The sequence below is a fragment of the Pleurodeles waltl genome, chromosome 8 (assembly GCF_031143425.1).
Source record: "Pleurodeles waltl isolate 20211129_DDA chromosome 8, aPleWal1.hap1.20221129, whole genome shotgun sequence".
NCBI lineage: Eukaryota > Metazoa > Chordata > Amphibia > Caudata > Salamandridae > Pleurodeles > Pleurodeles waltl.
In genome coordinates, this window is record NC_090447.1 from 689,360,465 (window position 1) to 689,379,461 (window position 18,997).

Sequence of the window (18,997 nt, forward strand, 5' to 3'; positions counted from 1 at the left end):
TTCTCCCCACCAACACACAAAATCTGCAATGGCAGTGTGCATGTGTTAGGTGAGGGGTCCCTTAGGGTAGCACAACACATTCTGCAGACCTTAGGGACCTTCCCTGGTCACAGGGCCCTTGGTACGAAAAGTACCTTTTACAAGGGACTTATCTGTGTGCCAGGGGTGTGACAATTGTGGAAACAATGGACATTTTTTAGTGAAAGAACACTGATGCTGGGGCCTGGTTAGCAGGATCCCAGTACATTCTCAGTCAAGTCAGCATCAATATCAGGCACAAAGTAGGGGGGGGGGCTGCAACAAGGTGCCATTTTCCTACATAAGCCAAACCACTTTCCCTAAAAATCTGGCTTATTTTGATCTTGAGGTTCCAAGAGGACTTTGAGATGAGCAGAGCATCTGGCTGGAACCTGGCTGGAGATTTTAGTGGTTCGCCCACATCATCGAACACCAAGCAGTGCTGCTACTCTGCCGTTATCTTCCTTCACCTCTGCTTGTCTCTCCCTCCACCGCATCCTATACAGTGTCTGCAAAGCCAATATCTGTGGATAAAGTGATTTATTTTGTATCTTTCCAAGATGCCAATGATGTTGCTTGGAGATGCAACATGGCGTCCATCTTGGAAGTATACAAAATTACATTCCAGGACTGCAGCTGACGACTATTGGCTTTGCCAGTGCTTGCACCACATTTTCTGAAGCATTTGCAAAGCCACTATTGCCAGTGAACACAAGTTTAGACACAACTTTAGTCCTACCTTAGTGTGTTAGCTCCTCAAGTAGCAAATACATTTTTACACATTTGTGAATACTCAATAAGTTGCTTCTTTGGAAGAAGCACACCAAATGTATATTGCATGTCATTAGCTGCTCCTTTGAAATTCACCTGGCCATCCCCACTTTGCACTCGCCGTTGGAAATTAAGGCGGTCATTATGACCCCAGCGGACGGTGGTAAAATGGAGAAAAGTACTGCCAACAGCCTGGCGGGACTGTTCCCCATATTATGACATTGGCGGTTTGGCTCAAGCCAAACCGCCAATGTACCACACCGTCTTCCACGGCAGTAACGACCGCCAGGCTGGAGACTTCAGTCTCCAGCCCGGCGGCGTCACTAGGCCGCCAGCGGGATTATGACCCGGCCTACTGCCATGGTTTTCGTAGCTTCCTTACCGCCACAAAAACCATGGCAGTAGGCACTATCAGTGACAGGGAATCACTTCCCCTCCCCTGGATTCCCCCCACCCCACCTCCCTCTCCAGACCCCACCTTCACTCATGCACATTCATTCACACACACACACGCATTCACAAACTCATTCCCACATTCCACCATGCATGCAGACATCCATTCACACACACATCCACACACACTTACATACATTCAAACACACATGCATACACACATCACAACATACACGTACTCACACATCCATACATGCACACACATACAAAATGCAACACACACTCGCATTCACGCACGCACAGACATGCACACACACCTCCACACACACACACAACACCCCCCACCCTCCTCCCCTGTCGGAGCACCCGACTTACCTTTTGTGAGGGGGTCCTCTGGCTGGAGATGGGACGTGGCGCTGCTGCCAGCAGCAGCGTCTGCCAGCAGAACACCGCCAGGCAGTATCATGGGTCATGATACGGTCTGCGGCGGTCTACTGCCGTGGCGCTGCTGCTGGCTGCAGCGCCACCTTACCGCCATTCACCGGCATGACCACAGCTGGATTTCAGCCATCCTTCTGCCAGAAATCCGGCTGTGGTCATGATACGGCTGACGGCTGACGGCTGACGGCTGGTAGCCACGGGACGGTCTTTTGGCGGCTGTCGCCGAATACCACCAATGTTATAATGAGGGCCTAAAACTGTGTGTGTGTGTGTAATGGACATATGCTGTGTGTAGAAAAGGTAGGATATGCACGTAGATTTAACTTTTTTTTAAATGACGAGCATTTTGTGCATGCATGCATTATGAATTTTGATATGTACTAGTCTGAATTATATATGGAATATGGTTTGTGAATCACTCCACTAAATTGCGGAAATTCTGGCAAATTTGAAATTAGTTAGTAATGAGAAAAATGCCAATTAACCTGATTTTGATAAAGCAATAAAGGTTTTTTGCTTTGCACGATGTCCATTTTTTGCCAGGAGAAGAAGTATCGTTTCCAAAACCAGGTGGATAAAATGAAAGAAAAAGTTAAAAATGTGGAGGAGCGATCAAAAGAATTTGTTTATAAAGTGGAAGAAAAGAGCCATGATCTCATTCAGAAGTGGGAAGAGAAGTCGAGAGAATTCATAGGCAACTTTCTGGAGTTGTTCGGCCCCGATGGAACATGGGTATGTACTCAGAAACAAATCCTTCATCAAAATGATGAATGCGCATCTTTAATCAAAGACCGCTGTAGACCAAAGTAATTTCTGACCCACTACTACTCTCACATTTATACTTTATCACAAATAACTTATTTTTTAGGATCCTAACCTCCCAATTGGGCCTCATCATTAAGACCCTAAGTTCCAGCTCAGTTTTTTGTAATCAAATGAACTTATTTAGGGAAAACATTTAGCCACAACCCTTCACATCCCATGCTTCTCATGGTAACCTAAATAAAAATGTCATTTCACGTTATATCCAATGCTGATGCTTTTATTCTTCACAGGAATTAAGCTTTTCAATCAAGTCAACCTCATTATGTTAATTACAGACTGGTGTCCTCTAAATGATCACTATTAAACACACCTGCCGTACATGTCACTAGGTAATCCTGTTTACGCGAAGTGCTTTCTTTTACATGGGGGTGGTCAATACAAAAGCCAAGCAGCGGCCACAGGAAGACAAGGTGCCATCGCGCAACAATGAAAACGCATACTGATCCTTGAGCACAATGTACCACAGGCCAGTGCTGGACCTGCTGTACTGTGCACACAGAGTCAAACATGGGACCATAAGGTACTAAATAACCTTTTATAACAGTATCATAAAGTCCAGGTGAAAAGTATAAACCTTGCCCAAGTTCTGATCGAGGACCCGGGAAGCATTTTTAAGGTGTTGAAATGCATCTACAGGAAATTGTAGGGGGACTGGCAGGGCTTAAAGTGTAAAAGAATAAGTGCAGGAGCCAAAAGATTTTTTTTCTCTGAAGCCCGCCTCCAGCATTGTTGAATGTTGGATACCAAGGCACTGCAATTTTGATTCCACCTCATGCCTCTTCCATACACTGCCTGCCTCATTCAACTCTTACTTGATCTTTTTCATCCCTGCTTCCTCTTTTTGTTAATATTTTTTTTGCCCTTTTCTTCTTCGTTTTTGTCCACTTTCCTCTTTTATCTCTCTTCCTCTGAGTCAAACTCTAATGATGAAAAATAAGTTCCAGTCCTACAAAATGAGTACCAGTTGGGTCTACCTTCTACCACCTGCTCACATTAAGTAAGCACTGGGGATTGGTGGGAAGGTGTTGATGATCAGAGGCCATGAAATAGCACACAAAGCCACTGTTCCTCTCCCATGACACTACCAGCCTCATTTGCTCAAAGAAGGAAGGGACCATAGAACTGGACTAATCACATTATTCTCCCTCTTGGCATGTTGAGCATGCCATGGACTTGTGCATGACGATTCACATTTAGTCTTTTTAATTTGACAAATGAATGTTCTCATATATACTTTGATTATTTGTTTGCACACCATAGGGCTTTGGCACAACATTTACTCAAATAGAAACTAGTTTTGATGTGTTGGTTTTAGCTCTAAAGTGTTGATGAATGTCTCTTTTTGCTAAGGTCATAACATGATTCTTCTAATAATTCTCTTGCAAAAATATAGAATTACAGATAGGTAACTGTGAATAGCAGGTGTTTTTAATCATTGAACCTATCTGAAACTCAGTCTTGGATTTGACAGAGAAGAGAGAATTGCTTATTATAATCCCTGGTCACCATAATGAGTAGGAGAATAAAGATGATCACAAACATTAAATTCCTCCAACACCCTATTTTTAGTTTGTGCAGAATTTAAATTTGGCCATGACATGGTTCATAGTTGGGACTGTGTTGGTATATTCATACTTGTCCATTGGCTGGACTGACCTTGAGAATTAAATATCACTGGTGACATTTTAACCAATATATGACTTCAAAACAGACCAGCTAACTGGTGGTTGTCTTCAAACTTGGCAAATGCTTGTGGGTTGGGTGCCACCCTTTCCCAGGCAGGCTAGGTGGCTCTGACACATAGCTGAAGCCCCAACCTGTTGGGACCAAACCTTCTAGTAGAAAGTCATGACTTCACCCACTTCTTACAGGGGATGACTGGAGCTATTCATCCCAGAGGAGCCTCAGTCCCCTCCCTGTTCCTATGCCACCTAGCCTTGGGGAGGGACGCTGGCCCTATCTGTTGCCTGGAACCCTGGCCTGTAGTGACCGGGCCTCCCAGGCAACAGTCCTTGCTTATCCTGCCTCTCACTGGGGATTATTGGAGCTGTTCAGCCAGACATCTCTGCATTCAGAAGCCACCTTACCTGGGCAGACTAGGAGGCTGTGCCCCGTGAATGTAGCTCCACTCTAGGGGTCGGCCTCCCAGGTGAAAGCCATGGCTTTTTCCACCTCTCACTGGGGATTTCTGAAACTGTTCAACCCGAAAGAGCCCCAGACTTCTCCTCAGTCTGATGGCACCCTGCCTCCGATAGGCTAGGTGGCTCTGCCCAGTGGCTGAAGCCCCGGCCTGCAGGAACCTGGCCTCCAAGGTGAAAGCCATGGCTCCTCCCACCATTCAATTCTTGCAGCTGATCTGCCTGGGCAGGCTAGGTGGCCCTGTCCAATGGCTAAAACCCCAGCCTGGCATTCTGTGGGTCTGGGTCTCCTAGGTGAAAGCCATGGGTTCTCCCACTTCTCACTGGGGATTACTGGAGCTGTTCTCTGCGGAGGAGCTGCTGTCTTCTCCCTGGTCCTACAGGATAGGTGGCAGGATATGTGGCTGTGTCCAATATCTGAAGTCTTGGTCTGGGGGACTGGGTCTCCTAGCTGAAAGCCACAGTATCATCTGCCTCTCATTGGGGAATACTGGAACTGTTCACCCCAGAGGAGCCCAAGATCCTCCCTGGTCCAACCCCGTCCCCTCTCGGGTAGGTTAGGCGGCTTTGCATAGTGTGTGAAGCCCAGCCTGTGGGGACCTGGAGTCTCGTGCAAAAGCCATGACTTGTCCTGCTTCTCACTGGGGATAATGGGAGCTGTTCAGCTCAGCAGAGGAACCTCAGACTCCTCTCAAATCCGAAGCCACCTTGCCTGGGCAGTCTAGGTAGCTCTGCTCAGTGAGTAAAGCCCTGGCCTGAGTGTAGGGACTCCCAGATGAAAGCTATGGCTTCTCCCACCTCTCACTGGGGATTACTGGAACTGTTCATCCCAAAATAGCCCCAGACCCCTCCCCAGTATGAAGCCATCCTGACTCGGATAGACTAGGTGACATTACCTGGTGGTTGAGGGCCCGGCCTGCAGGGCTGGGACTCCCAGGTCAAAACCATGGCTTCTCCGACTGTTCGATTCTTGCAGCTGTCTGCCCAGAGGAGCCCTAAACTCCTTCCTGGTCTGACACCATATTGCCCAGTGAATGGAAGGCCTCTCTGACCAGTGCTTGGGGGACCGGTCCTCTTCAGGCATGAGTCCTGGCTTCAACCTATCTCTCACTGGTGATCTTTGGAGCTGGCCAGTCCGAAAGAGCCCCAGATGCCTCCTCTGACAAATATCACCCGGCCCTGGAGAGGGAAGATCACACCCTCTCCCTGGGCGTCTGCTGCCAACCCATTGTTTTGTCCCTGGGTGCCCAGGAATTGTATCTGCCTTCCTGGAAGAAAGCACTGGTTAGTCGACATGGTTTAATTCCCTTTGGGTCTAGGAAAGAAACCATTTTGATTGACTATTAAGTCCCCACTTTGCCCTTGAAAGTTCTAGTTTGAAAATTTGCTACTAAGCCGGCATTGGGCACCTTAACCTAGCATTTGGTTCATCCTTCAGCACCAGTTCTGCATGCCAAACATGGCCCACTATTCACTTATATATGATGCCCAGCTCCATGTTAGAAAGCCAGAAGTCTTATTCATTTAAAAGGTTTCAAATCGGTTGAGGTTGTTTAAGCCCTATAGCCTCTAATCATTTGCTTTGCCAGATAGAACTGAGGTTTCTAAGTGACAGCTATCCTGAGGTAAAGTTTGGAGGGAACTAGCTACTAGATGGATTGATTAGTTTTCCCCCTTTATACCCAGGTTGGATGAGGGTTTACTGAGCACAGTCCGCCCAGTTGATAGTCACACTAATAGCAGGCTGCCCCAAACCCCTTCCCTGCCCCTGCATATCTGAGAGAGTCAAGGCCGGTTGTAGGGAGAGGAGGCAGAGGCAGTCAACCTCTCTTTGCATCGTGGTCATGGGGCCGTTGTTGTGTGAAAGCTGTAATGTTCTCTACTGAAGCATGGAGCCATCTGTCACTACAAAGCATTCCTAACTAAATTAGAGCCAGTCATGAAGGACTGCCATGGAGAAAATGTGCCCTGGGGGGACCGAGTGCACCCAGGCAGCAGTCCTGTTAAGGGGATCTGCCCTCAAGGACGACCAGCTCTGTCGCCATGTTGAATCCTATGGGTAGATTGCACGGACCCCACTGTTTACCTCTTGATGGTTTCACACCTTCTTGAACTCCCTCTTCAACGTTCCTTTCAATCTTCCCTTATGGTATTTGTTAGCTATTAATCTTACACCAGTATTTAGCATTAGATGGAGTTTACCAACAACCATGGGTTGCAATCCCAAGCAATCTAAGTCCAAGCAGACTAGACAGCATGCCAGTGGTCACCAAAAGACTACAAGCCTCGAAGTGTAAGCTTCGATCAGAAGGTCTTGGGTTCCCTGAGCAATGCTGGGGAGTCGGTCTTTTGTACATCACTGGGCTTGTGGGACCCAGTCCTGGGCTCTAAGTGACACAGTAAGCCAGAGAATGGAACTGAGGGTTGGAGGCTTCCACCCCAGGGCTAACTGGAGCACTGACCCAGGGCCCATTAGGTCTTCCTAATCTGAAGAAGCAGAGAGCCCTCCCAGTGCCTGCAGGGCATCCTGGGCTCAAAGTGACACAACAGGCTAGAGAATTATAGATACAACCCCTGAGCCAGTGGCAGGCCTTTCCCCGAGCCCAATCAGACCTTCTTAACGCAGTCAATTAGGGGAGCACTCCCAGTTCTGGTGGAAACCATCTCAGGCATTTTGCGAAGCCTAAGGTCTGGGGCTCTAACCCCCGGGCCAGTTGAGCTCCGACCCAAAGCCCAGTCAGAGCTTCTTATCCCAGCACAGCAGGTGAGCCCTCCCCAGGACTGTGGCACCCAGGTACTCTGAGATACAGCAGCCTGGTGCATGTAATCCACATAACGAGGACCCTCACCCAGGTTCTGCTAGCACTTTGACTCTTGCCATAGTCAGGTCTTTTCAGCCCTGCGAATCAGGGAGGCCTTCCCCAGCACTCTGTGACACAGCGGTCTAGCACATGGACCCCAAGGGACACCAAAGGAGTTCTGGCCTGGGGCCCGTCCAGAGCTTTCCACCTCACCGAGAGCAGACGCTGGCCATATAGTCATTTGAAAGACTTTCAAAGGGGTGTAGCTTCGGGTGGGAGGTTAAATGCATTCTTGACTTGGTAGTTGGATCTGGGAGCCCTAAGTCAGGTATGCAACGTCTGTGTCAGTTGTGTGAGCCAATAATGAAAGACGTAAACAATGACCTTTGATATAAATGGGAGAGACAGACAGAGATACCCATCTGGTAGCTGCATTTCAAAATTTGAAACCAGATAACCCAGAATCAACACTGGCTTCCCTATTTCAAATTGTGTAGTACTAAGCAAATATTTTATTTTACAGAGCCTCCTTTTTCTTTATTATCACATTGGAACAAACGTTTAAATACTTGAGTTCAGGACGTGCGCTGTACAAATACCTCTTATATTTGATTTAATAGACAGTAAGGTTGATCCTTCTATAATAAGAATCTAAGGTTTACTTAACTACTGACTTGTGTCTTAGTCAGGGTCACCTGAATTATGCACTTCTGCTGCTTTTTTCACATAGTTATAGATTTGTTACATTTGCTGTATAATCCATCATCTCCTGTATAATCTGCAGATTTCAATAAATAAAATTGTTTCCCGCTCAAACGCATTAAAAGTTACGAAAAATGTGTTGACATGGTCACAGACAGTGGAAGGCCCTTTGCAAAGGTTAACTGGTCTTCTCTCAGTTGCTTTTTTCTGTATTTGTTTGTTAAGCTGGTTCTAATAAGGTGAAATGTTTGCCCAGACAGTGTTGCCATGTGTAAAAATTACAAAATAATGAAATAATACTTTAAAAAAATGTGCTGCATTATTCCACATAATTTGCTTTTTCTAGATGATTAACGTAGTCAACTCTATCACATAATTCCAGTAGCATTGTTCCTAGTTCACTAAGAGAATTAATGAGAGGTGAGCCATGAATGATTCTAAAAACATTAACTTTTAATAAATATCTGTCTATGCAGTGATGTAATCTGATGTACTAAAATGAAATATTTCTGCATGTTAAAAAAATACACTTTCTTTAAATTTTGAAGCGATCGTATCATATTTTTACATAATGTTTGGTAAACAGTATGTGTGCTGAACATATTCAAGGGTCTACAGAGGTCTCAGAGCCAAGTCATACCCATGACTCAGCTTTGGCTCCACTAACCCTATTGATTTGCCTGCACACCCTTCCCCACTTGTGACTCATGCCTAGTATTTGGGGCCATCAGTTACTTGATGAAATGATTTGAAAAAGGCGTGGACTAGAAGCTTGGAGCTCTGCTCACATGCACCAATTTGACAACTCTGCCATCAAGGCTTTTTTTCGGAGAGACAAAGAAGAGATTGTGCATTGAAAATACATTATAAAAACAAATTATCCCAGGCTAAGTACTCAAGGCCATTGTGTATTACATGCCCATAGCCAGGGAGAAGTACTAGGTCCAGGTGGAAAAAAGTAGGGGTGTAGCTTCAGAGTTGGTGGTGTTTGGGGTGTGACACACCTCAAATCTTTTCTTGGTTTGGTAGTTGGGTCCAAGGGCCCTGGGCCATGTCTGTTATGTCAGAACCACTTTTAATCGTCATTTTCATTTCACTAAGAGCATTTAACTTGTTAATTGTTTGAAGTGAGATCTTTCTATAGTGACTGTTGTACCTCTTAAAACTCCACTTTTTCTACAGATGTCACCCCTAAGGTAGGCCCCAGGTAACCCACAGGGCTGTGTGCTATGTAGGTAAAAGACAGGACATATACATGTGTGTTTTATATATCCTGATAGGGGAAATGGTTAAATTCGTTTTCCACTACTGTGAGGCCTGCTAGTATTGGGTCTACCGTCTTATACTGTTTGAATGGTAAATTCTGATCAGAAAGGGGTTAACAGGTCATATTTAGTATGGCCAGAATGGTAATACAAAATCCTACTTATTGGTGAGGTTGGATTTAATATTAGTATTTTAGAAATGCTACTTTTAGAAATTGAACATTTCTCTGCACCTAAAATCCATCTGTGCCCTACAGCCTGTCTCCAATCCACGTCTGGGCTGGGCTGGTTGACACCTCCCTTGTGCATTCCACTCAGACAACCACAAACACAGGACACTCAGACACACCTGCACTCATCTGCATACTGAATGGGTCTTCCTGTGGTGGAAGGGTGGAAGGCCTGACGCTTACAGTTCAAAGGCTAGTGGCCTGCCCCCACACAGTGGACTAAACAAATCCCCTACAGGAACCCTGGCAGACAGATCTGTACTGAAAGAGGACCTTATGCACTTCAAAACCACTCTTTGAAGTCTCCCCCACTTCAAAGGCATTTTTTGGTATATAAACTGGGTCTCTGACCCCACCAAATCAGATTCTTCTGGACCAGAACCTGCAAACTGTCAAGACTCACATGGACACTGCTTTGCTGTAAAGGACTGCTGCCTTGCTGTTGCTCTGCTGCCTTGCTGGCCTCTGACTTTGCTGAGAAGTGCTCTCCAAGGGCTCGAATTGAGCTTGCCTCCTGTTTTCTGAAGTCTCAGGGCCAAAAAAGACTTCATTTCTTCAAGGCAGCTCCTTGTGCATCGAAAATCGACACACAGCCTGCTGGAAACGGCATGCAGCCTCCCTTGGGACGAGAAAATCACAGCACAGCTGAGCCAGAAAGATGCAGCCTGCCTTCCTGAGTGAAGATCAATGCAGCACCTGCGTTACAACCGGAAATTTGATGCACAGCCATACCAGATCAACGCACAGCTGAGCCGGAATGACACAGCTGGTCTTCCTGAGTGAAGAATTGACGCAACGCCTGCCGTGCAACAGAACATTTGACGCAGTGCCTACTGGATTGACACACCTGTGACTTCATCCCACACACCCAGGATTTCCACGCATCATCCCTGGGCATCAAAAGAACCCTGCATCGCAATGAGGGCACAAGAATGCACGCCAGAAATTGACGCAAAGCCCCTGCAGCATGGAAATCAATGACGCATCTTCTCTGCCGCGTTGGAAAATCCGATGCACACCTTTTTTCCACGCATCTCCTCCTCTGTGGTCTCCGTGCATGTAATTTTTATGCAAACCAGGTACTTTGTGCACACAAGAGACTACTGTTGATTTTTAAGATTTAAGACTCTTCTTAACATTGCAGAAGTGATACTTCAACTTGTGCTTACTGAATCTTTATCATTTTGACCTCAATTTAACTAGATAAATAGCATATATTTTTCTAATCCTGTGTGGTGTTTTCACTGTGTTATTGCATAATTTATTGCACTAATACTTTACACATTGCCTTCTAAGTTAAGACTGACTGCTCAGTGCCAAGCTATCAGAGGGTGGGCACAGGATAATATGGATTGTGTGTGAGTTACCCTGACTAGGATTGTGGTCCCTATTTGGACAAAGGAGAACACCTCTGCTAACTAGAGACCCCATTTCTAACATCCATGTTTTTTTTATTTTTCTGAGTGCGAAATATCACCCGTAACATTTGCACCACCCATGTGGGCATGGTAAATGTCTCACAGGTGTACTTTTGCACATCCCTAATTATTTTTATTGCTTGAATCTTTTTATTCTTTTAGCTTTGAATGCAAAATCACAGTACAACACAGAATGACATGGAGGACATTTGTATTTCAAGCATCTTCACCATTCAACTGTGCTTCAAGGTGGAGATTCAGCATAACTATAGTGCAGTAACAGAGTAATAATAAATAACAGATAACAACTTTGAGTCTGTTTCGAGCGCCTCTACCCCAGTCACCCCCCACCCAGTCTCAGCGTACCCCATGTGACCATCATCTATTTCCATCTACTTGTGGGAGGTACATCTCTCACCCTCTTCCCCCCGTCAGGGTGCCCCCCTAAGCCAGAATGAAGGCAGTGTGTGGGCATTCTAAGGAGTGCAGCATTCAGCCCCTATGTATGGACATGTCAACCAGTGGTCAGCTATGCATCTATGGCCTCAGAAGTATCCAGGTTCGATGACTGCCTCATCTCCCTCAGTTTATCAAGCATTGCATCCCAACTAATGGCCAAGGGGTATTTCCAGAGGCCCAGGTTGTCCTCCCTATGCAGCACCACTCCAACTGCCTCCGCCCACACCACAAAGGAGTTCTCCCATGCCGTTAATGTAAGTGGGGATGCGGCTTTCCAACCCCTGGTAATGAGACGTCTAGCAGCTAGGAGCCGAAGGTCAATAAATCTTGATGAGGCTTTATGTCTCTTGGTCCTGGGGTATAGCCCCAGTAGACAAACGTCCCATGTGGACAGGAATGGCCGTGATGTGCATTCCGACAGTCGTGTCGCTACGCCACACCAGTAGGCACTAATAGAGGGACAGGACCAAAGCATGTGAAGCAAGTCCGCTCCCACCAGTGCACAATGGGGACATGCAGCATTTAACTTCTGGTAGTATTTGTTTAGGATGGCCAGCGTGACATAGGCCCTGTGAAGAATGTAAAACTGGATAAGGCGGAACCTAGAGTTATGGGGGATGTTAGTGTGGCTAGACAGTATTGCAGCCCATGTCGTGTCAGAACAAGGCCCGGTCAAATCTTCCTCCCATCTGATACGCAGCACAGCATAATTTTGAGCTGTGTGTGAACAGAGGGCACAATTAAGCCATCGCACGAGGTGTGTACCTTGCCCCATGACGGACATGTACTGCAGTAGAAGGTGTATTGGCGGTTCAGTTGTTATGTCCCCCAGTGCCTCTTCAACGTTGCTATCAGGGAGCTGTGCAGCAAGAATTGTCCCGTGGACAGACCCGTCTCCACCACCAGAGTGGGGAATGTTATGAGTTTGCCCTCTTCATAAAGGTTGCCTTATGTGTGGATCTCCGCTACATGCCAGAGTCTCAGCTCTGTGCTGCTATTGTAGTACAAGCCAAGTGGCGTGCCCAGCAATGCCATAGCAGGCGCGTAGGGGGTGCTGGAGCGTGTGGGATACAGGCTCCTGCTGTAGCATCAGTGTGCCACACCCAGCAAGGGCGCTTCAGGCTGCTTTGCTTTTGTAAGAGGGTGAAAGAGGTATACAATTTCAAGCATTATCCAGGGCAGCGCTTTAGTTGCTGTGTCCACTAGTTGACCGCCACCTAACCATCGCGCCACCCATTGAAGCTGGGAGGCCAGATAGTATTGCTCCATATTCCGAACTGCCTGGCCTTCCCTATCCAGGGGCAAGTACATCTTACGCAGTGCCACTCTACAGCGGCCCTTACCTCAAAGAAATTCTCTGTTTGTAGTCTCCAGCTCACAAAAGAATTTAGTCGGAATGTTGAAGGGGTAATTAGTGAACTAATAGAGCAGCGGGGGAGAACTACCATTTTTAGGAGGGCAATTCTACCCATCACCGAGAGGGGCAGAGTTTGCCAGAACGTCATCTGGGTTCTAATGGAGGTCACCGCCCGTTTAAGGTTGCCATCATGCAAGTCTTTGTCCGTATGAAATATCTCGATGCCCATATAACGAAATTAGGTAGACTGTCAAGTGGTAGGCACTCCGGACAAGCAGAGACCCAGGTCAGGCATGTCCGGGGTGAAAGGAAAAAGATATGACTTCGCCCAGTTGACCCGCAAGCCTGAAAGTGAGGCAAAGTTTTGTAGGATATCCCTAATGTCAGCTGGGATGTTCATTATGTCCCTGAAATATAAAAGAAGTCTGCCCGCTTATAAGGAGACAATATGGGAGCCATCTTCCAATGGGATGCCCAAGGCTAGCCCCGTCCGGCGAAGCTTGACTGCCAAGAGCTCCATGGCCAGGGAGAATAATAACGGAGAGAGGGGACAACCTTGCCGGGTCCCTCTGCCCTAAGATGCCCTCTGTGTGCATTTTTTTATAAATCCAACACTGGCATCAGTGTGGGGTTTATTATTCTGAGAAGTTTGATACCAAACTTCCCAGTATTCAGTAAAGCCTTTATGAAACTGTGGAGTTCGTTTTGGCAGACTCCCAGACCATATACTTAATATGGCCACACTGTACTCACAATGTCTAAGAATGGATTTAGACACTGTAGGGACATATTTCTCATGCAGCTATGCCCTCACCTGTGGTACAGTGCACCCTGCCTTAGGGCATTAGGGCCTGCTAGAAGGCTGACTTACCTATGCCACAGGCAGAGTTTTGTGTGCATGGCACACTAAGGGGGATGCCATGTTGACTTTGCCTTTTTCTCCCCATCAACACACACAATCTGCAATGGCAGTGTGCATGTGTTAGGTGAGGGGTCCTTTAGGGTGGCACAACACATGCTGCAGCTCTTAGGGACCTTCCCTGGTCACAGGGCCCTTGGTACCACTGGTACCTTTTACAAGGGAATTATCTGTGTGCCAGAGGTGTGCCAAATGTGGAAACAATGTTACATTTTTTAGGGAAAGAACACTGGTGCTGGGGCCTGGTTAACAGTCAGCATCAAGATCAGGCAAAAAGTGGGGGAGGCAACTGCAACAAGGGTCATTTTACTACATAATATATATATATATATATATATATATATATATATATATATATATATATATATACACTTTAACGTCCTTGTAACCGTTGTTTTTTTAAGTGAATATATATATTCACTGAAAAAAAATGAAAGGTTATAGGGACGTTATAGTTAGGCTCACATTTTAAACGTACAAAACCATAGAAATTCAACATTGAAGTCATTTCACTCACACCCCCACCATGCACAGTTTTTTTTTTTCAATGATTTGACTGATAATGTGTCATTGATATTTTTATTGACGTTAATAAAAGTGGTCATGCATGCTATAATGTCTGGGGTAATTAGCAGTGCATGGCGCGTGTGCGAGTAATAGTTACCTTATGGTGCAAGTTAGAGTTACTTGAACTAACTCTATCACTGCTGAATTTCTATGGTTTTGTGCAAGTAAATTCAGAACCTATAAACAAGGAGCTAAAATAGTTGAAGTTGTAAGCATTCCCTTTCCACGTCTGTTTACAAGGCCTACTCATCTTCCCCATCACTTAACAGTGCCCTCATTTCAAAATAGTAACATTTTGGTTGATTTCTTTTGCATGGTATTCCCCAGATTTTTGCTGAACTGCTTGTGTTTGGTCTCGGAGAGTGTGCACTTTACTGCTGCTAACTGGTAGTAAATTGCCCCATAAAACATGCTGAAATTGGCATAAATCTGATTGGCATATTTAATATTAATATTTTAAAGCGAACAAAGGTCAATCATGCCCCCTGTGTCTCATATCAGAAGCTACAACTACTTGAGCTATCAGCTACCTTAGACTCATTCACCACCAGCGAAAAGGAGTAAGCAACCGGAAAAAGAATCTAGCCCTGGCATATTCCTAAAAACACGTGTAGGGCACATAAAGCAAGTATGATTAAAAATAGTGAAAACACCAAGGGATCCACAAAGGAACAAGACATATCTGCTCATTAGAGCTTGGAAGCGCTATTGAAAAAGCTACATACAAAGCTCGATTCTGTTGAACTTAATGTCCTCTCAGAGCGTAATTAAATCAAAGAGCGGGTCACTGTTCCCGAGAATATCAGCAATACCTCCCTGCTCATGCCTGGGGAGGGAGGAACTGTACATACAGAAACTCTTGACATGACAGCACATGAGCCCAAAATGTTTCATGAATCTGGGACCACAAATCTTGCCTGTGCGCCTCGAATATCAAACTCACAAATTGTTGGCAGTAGTAGAAGAGAGAATGGGTGGATACTACTAAAGTATCCACTTCAGAATAGGCGGGGAACGAGGCATGTCAAAGAAACAACTATCGGGCTGAATTCTGTGCATCTGACCCAGATATGTTGTACCTGCCTCCTTATGCTGCCCCCTATGTCATTGTACTGAAGGGCGCTCCCAAACTTGAGCTACGCAACAAAGAAAGTTGGTCTGAATTAAAAAACAAGGTGGTTCACATGATGCTAATTTCCTGCACCAAGAAATAATTATGGCAAGAAGTATAAACTGGGTAGGATATGGAAGGAAAACTGGCAATGGTGATTGTATTATTGTCACTTTCTGACACCCAGCCATGGAAAAGTCTCTTCTCTCCACTATTCATTTTAGACACCAGAGCCAGTACCACCTAGAGGGGAAGATTGTCCCTGTACCTCTGGGTTTTTTCTATAAACCCCCAGAGACTATGGGCCTGATTACAACTTTGGAGGAGGGTGTTAATCCGTCCCAAATGTGACGGATATACCACCCGCCGTATTACGAGTCCATTATATCCTATGGAACTCGTAATACGGTGGGCAGGATATCCGTCACATTTGGGACGGATTAACACCCTCCTCCAAAGTTGTAATCAGGCCCTATATCTAGACGACAGGGGCCCACAACAATATATGACCTGGGTATCCATAGAAAGTGAAACCCCCTGACAACTTCAAACAGATTTGTCCCCCTCTCAAAACGTACTCCAGGAGGTTGAAGGAGATACAGATGAAGCTAGATTGGGGGAAATGTAAGAACTGCAAATATGGACCAGGGCATATAATAAAGGTGACACACCTGGTTCTTACATTAGTTCTTAGATCCTGGAATACCGCAGGTGTTAAAAATAAGCTAGATAACAAAGGATGGCAAAGCCACATTTGTACTGCAGATTTGTTATGCTTGCAGGAGACGTGGCATTAGAAAACTTTACAATTGATGGCTTTGTCACTAGTGCAACTCCCGACACTCCATCAGCTCATGGACGGGCAAAGGAGGTCTCACAATTTTGGTATCAACCCTAGCACCAGCGACCTTCAAAAAGGTATATACCAAATCTCTTTTTTACATCTGTTTCTTTTACAGACTGACATGAGATTATTCTTTGTACAAATAAACTTCCATAATAATATTTTTAGCAGCACAAGATATGAGATTGTGGAGGAACTTGATAAAGATTTGAAATATTTACTAAGAGTTCTGAATCAGAGTGTTTATTCATTTGGGCTGGAGACTTTAATATCAGTCCATATGACTATTTGTCAACAGACATATGTTGTTATACTGATGCCATTGGGAATAATCAATGCAAAAAGAACAGATGATGGACGGAATGCTGAACAATGCAAACATTCACCCCCAGTCACAAAGATCTGGGTTTAATTCATCATGTTTTTTGCTCACCACACCACCCTAGTGTGGACCCAGCCATATGCAAATCAGTCTTCACCCTGTTCCCCATGGGAACAGTCCAGCCCAAACTGCCAAGCCAGGTCCTCCCTGGACCGGAAACAAGCATCCTAGGACCGGTTTCAGGGTAGCACCCTTCATCAGCTAGGCTAGCTTGAATCCAGTGGCGCAGTGAGCACGGACCCATGTCTGGGCATACCCTTCCCACTTGGAGCAACAAATGGAAAAAAAACAGATGATGGACGGAATGCTGAACAATGCAAACATTCACCCTCAGTCACAAAGATCTGGGTTTAATCCATACTTTTTTTTGCTCACTACGCCACCCCAGTTTGGACCCAGCCATATGCAAATCAGTCTTGACCCTGTTCCCCATGGGAACAGACCAGCCCGAACTGCCAAACCAGGTCCTCCCTGGACAAGAAACAGGAATCCTAGGAAAGGTTTCAGGATATCACCCTTCATAAGCTAGGCTAGCTTGAATCCAGTGGTGCAGTGAGCACGGACCCCACGTCTGGGCATACCCTTCCCACTTGAGGCAACAAATGCAAAAAGAAGAGATGATGGATGGAATACTGAACAATGTAAACATTCACCCCCTGTCACAAAGATCTGGGTTTAATCCATCGTTTTTTTGCTCAGCACACCACCCCAGTTTGGACCCAGCCATATGCAAATCAGTCTTGACCCTGTTAACCATGGAAACAGTCCAGCCCGAACTACTAAGCCAGGTCCTCCCTGGACTGGAAGCAAGCATCCTAGGACTGGTTTCAGGGTATCACCCTTCATCAGCTAGGCTAGCTTGAATCTAGTGGCGCAGTGAGCATGGGACCTACGTCTGGGAATACCCTTCCCACTTGGAGTGACAATTGCAAAAGGAACAGATGATGGACGGAATGCTGAACAATGCAAACATTCACCCCCAGTCACGAAGATCTGGGTTTAATCCATTGTTTTTCTAATCACCACGCCACCCAGTTTGGACCCAGCTATATGCAAATCAGTCTTGACCCTGTTCCCCATGGGAACAGTCCAGCCTGAACTGCCAAGCCAGGTTCTCCCTGGATCGGAAACAAGCACCCTAGGACCAGTTTCAGGGTATCACCCTTCATCAGCTAGGCTAGCTTGAATCCGGTGGCGCAGTGAGCACGGGTCCCACGTCTGGGCATACCCTTCCTACTTGGGGCGACAAATGCAAAAAGAACTTCTTACTTCCTTTGTTTTTACCAGAGAAATTCTTATTACATCAGGATGCTTTTAACTTTTTATGTAAGTTGACACCGACGATATTTGCCATGCTGTCTCTGATTTTATTATGTATGCCGTCACTAAAAGGAAATCACTCATACTGTTAAACAGCATGATCCGTGAAAGAAGTTAATGATGTAGCAATATACCTAGACTTTTATGTTCAGCCTGTATATTATCTTGCATTAATTCTACGACAAGCATATGATGTGACTTCATTAAAACATGAAAACACTGAGCAAACTTCACTCGTAAAAATTGCCATTTGCACATTCATGATCAAACTGTACTTCAGGATATTTTTCTGTTTAATTTAGACTTTAATTCTTTGTCCTGCCTGTATATTACCTTTGCACTAATTTTAAAATGAGTATACGTTATGACATCATAAAACTTAAAAGCATTGAGCAAATTGCTCTATCTTGCACTAATGTAATTGGTATTTGCACAATTATGTTCAAACCGTACCCCAGGATCTTTTCCCATTTTAACATAGATTGTTTAATTTTGCTTAGTTTCCATTGAAATGCCAGTTGTTGATGATTTTTTAGTGTATTTTATATTTGTAGCAAACAATCTGTACTGTGTCTGAGCTACTTTTATGGATCTTAAAAAATCTGAATAAAGATGTATTTTATTTGATAACTTCAGAATGGAAGCAGCTAAAATATAGTTGAATGAATCATTTTAATAGTTATTGATAATCCAACGTATTGGTGAAGTTGGATTTTGTCTAAATATTGAGCAAAAGGCACTTTTAGAAAGTTGACACTTTCCTGCCTACACCTCTGGAGACCCCACTGCCAGTTATCAATTGTCACCTGGCTGCTGTTGTTTGATGTGGATTGCTCCCAGACAGTGGACAGAAGGGCTTAAGTGTGGAGAGGCGTTGTTCTCTCCATGACAGGGTAGCCAGGGGGCTGTATCCGAGGACTAGTTATACTTCAAAAGGGCCTACCCCGTCACAAACAAACATGACCCGAGGCCTGCCCTACTCTTTGTCCCACTAGCCAGCTAGGCTCCAAACCCAGTGGGAGGGGTAGGTGGCTCA

At 45.4% G+C, this 18,997-nt stretch overlaps 1 protein-coding gene across 4 annotated transcripts in view; it reads left to right on the forward strand.

Moving 5' to 3' along the window:
* Nucleotides 1–18,997, forward strand: part of PCYT1B (phosphate cytidylyltransferase 1B, choline) — a 1,028,131-nt gene that overhangs the window by 914,891 nt on the left and 94,243 nt on the right. For all 4 annotated transcript variants that reach the window (XM_069204810.1, XM_069204811.1, XM_069204812.1 and 1 more), the window contains one exon: nt 2,167–2,355. In XM_069204810.1, the coding sequence (XP_069060911.1) occupies nt 2,167–2,355 (189 nt within the window). The remainder of the gene's footprint in view (nt 1–2,166; nt 2,356–18,997) is intronic.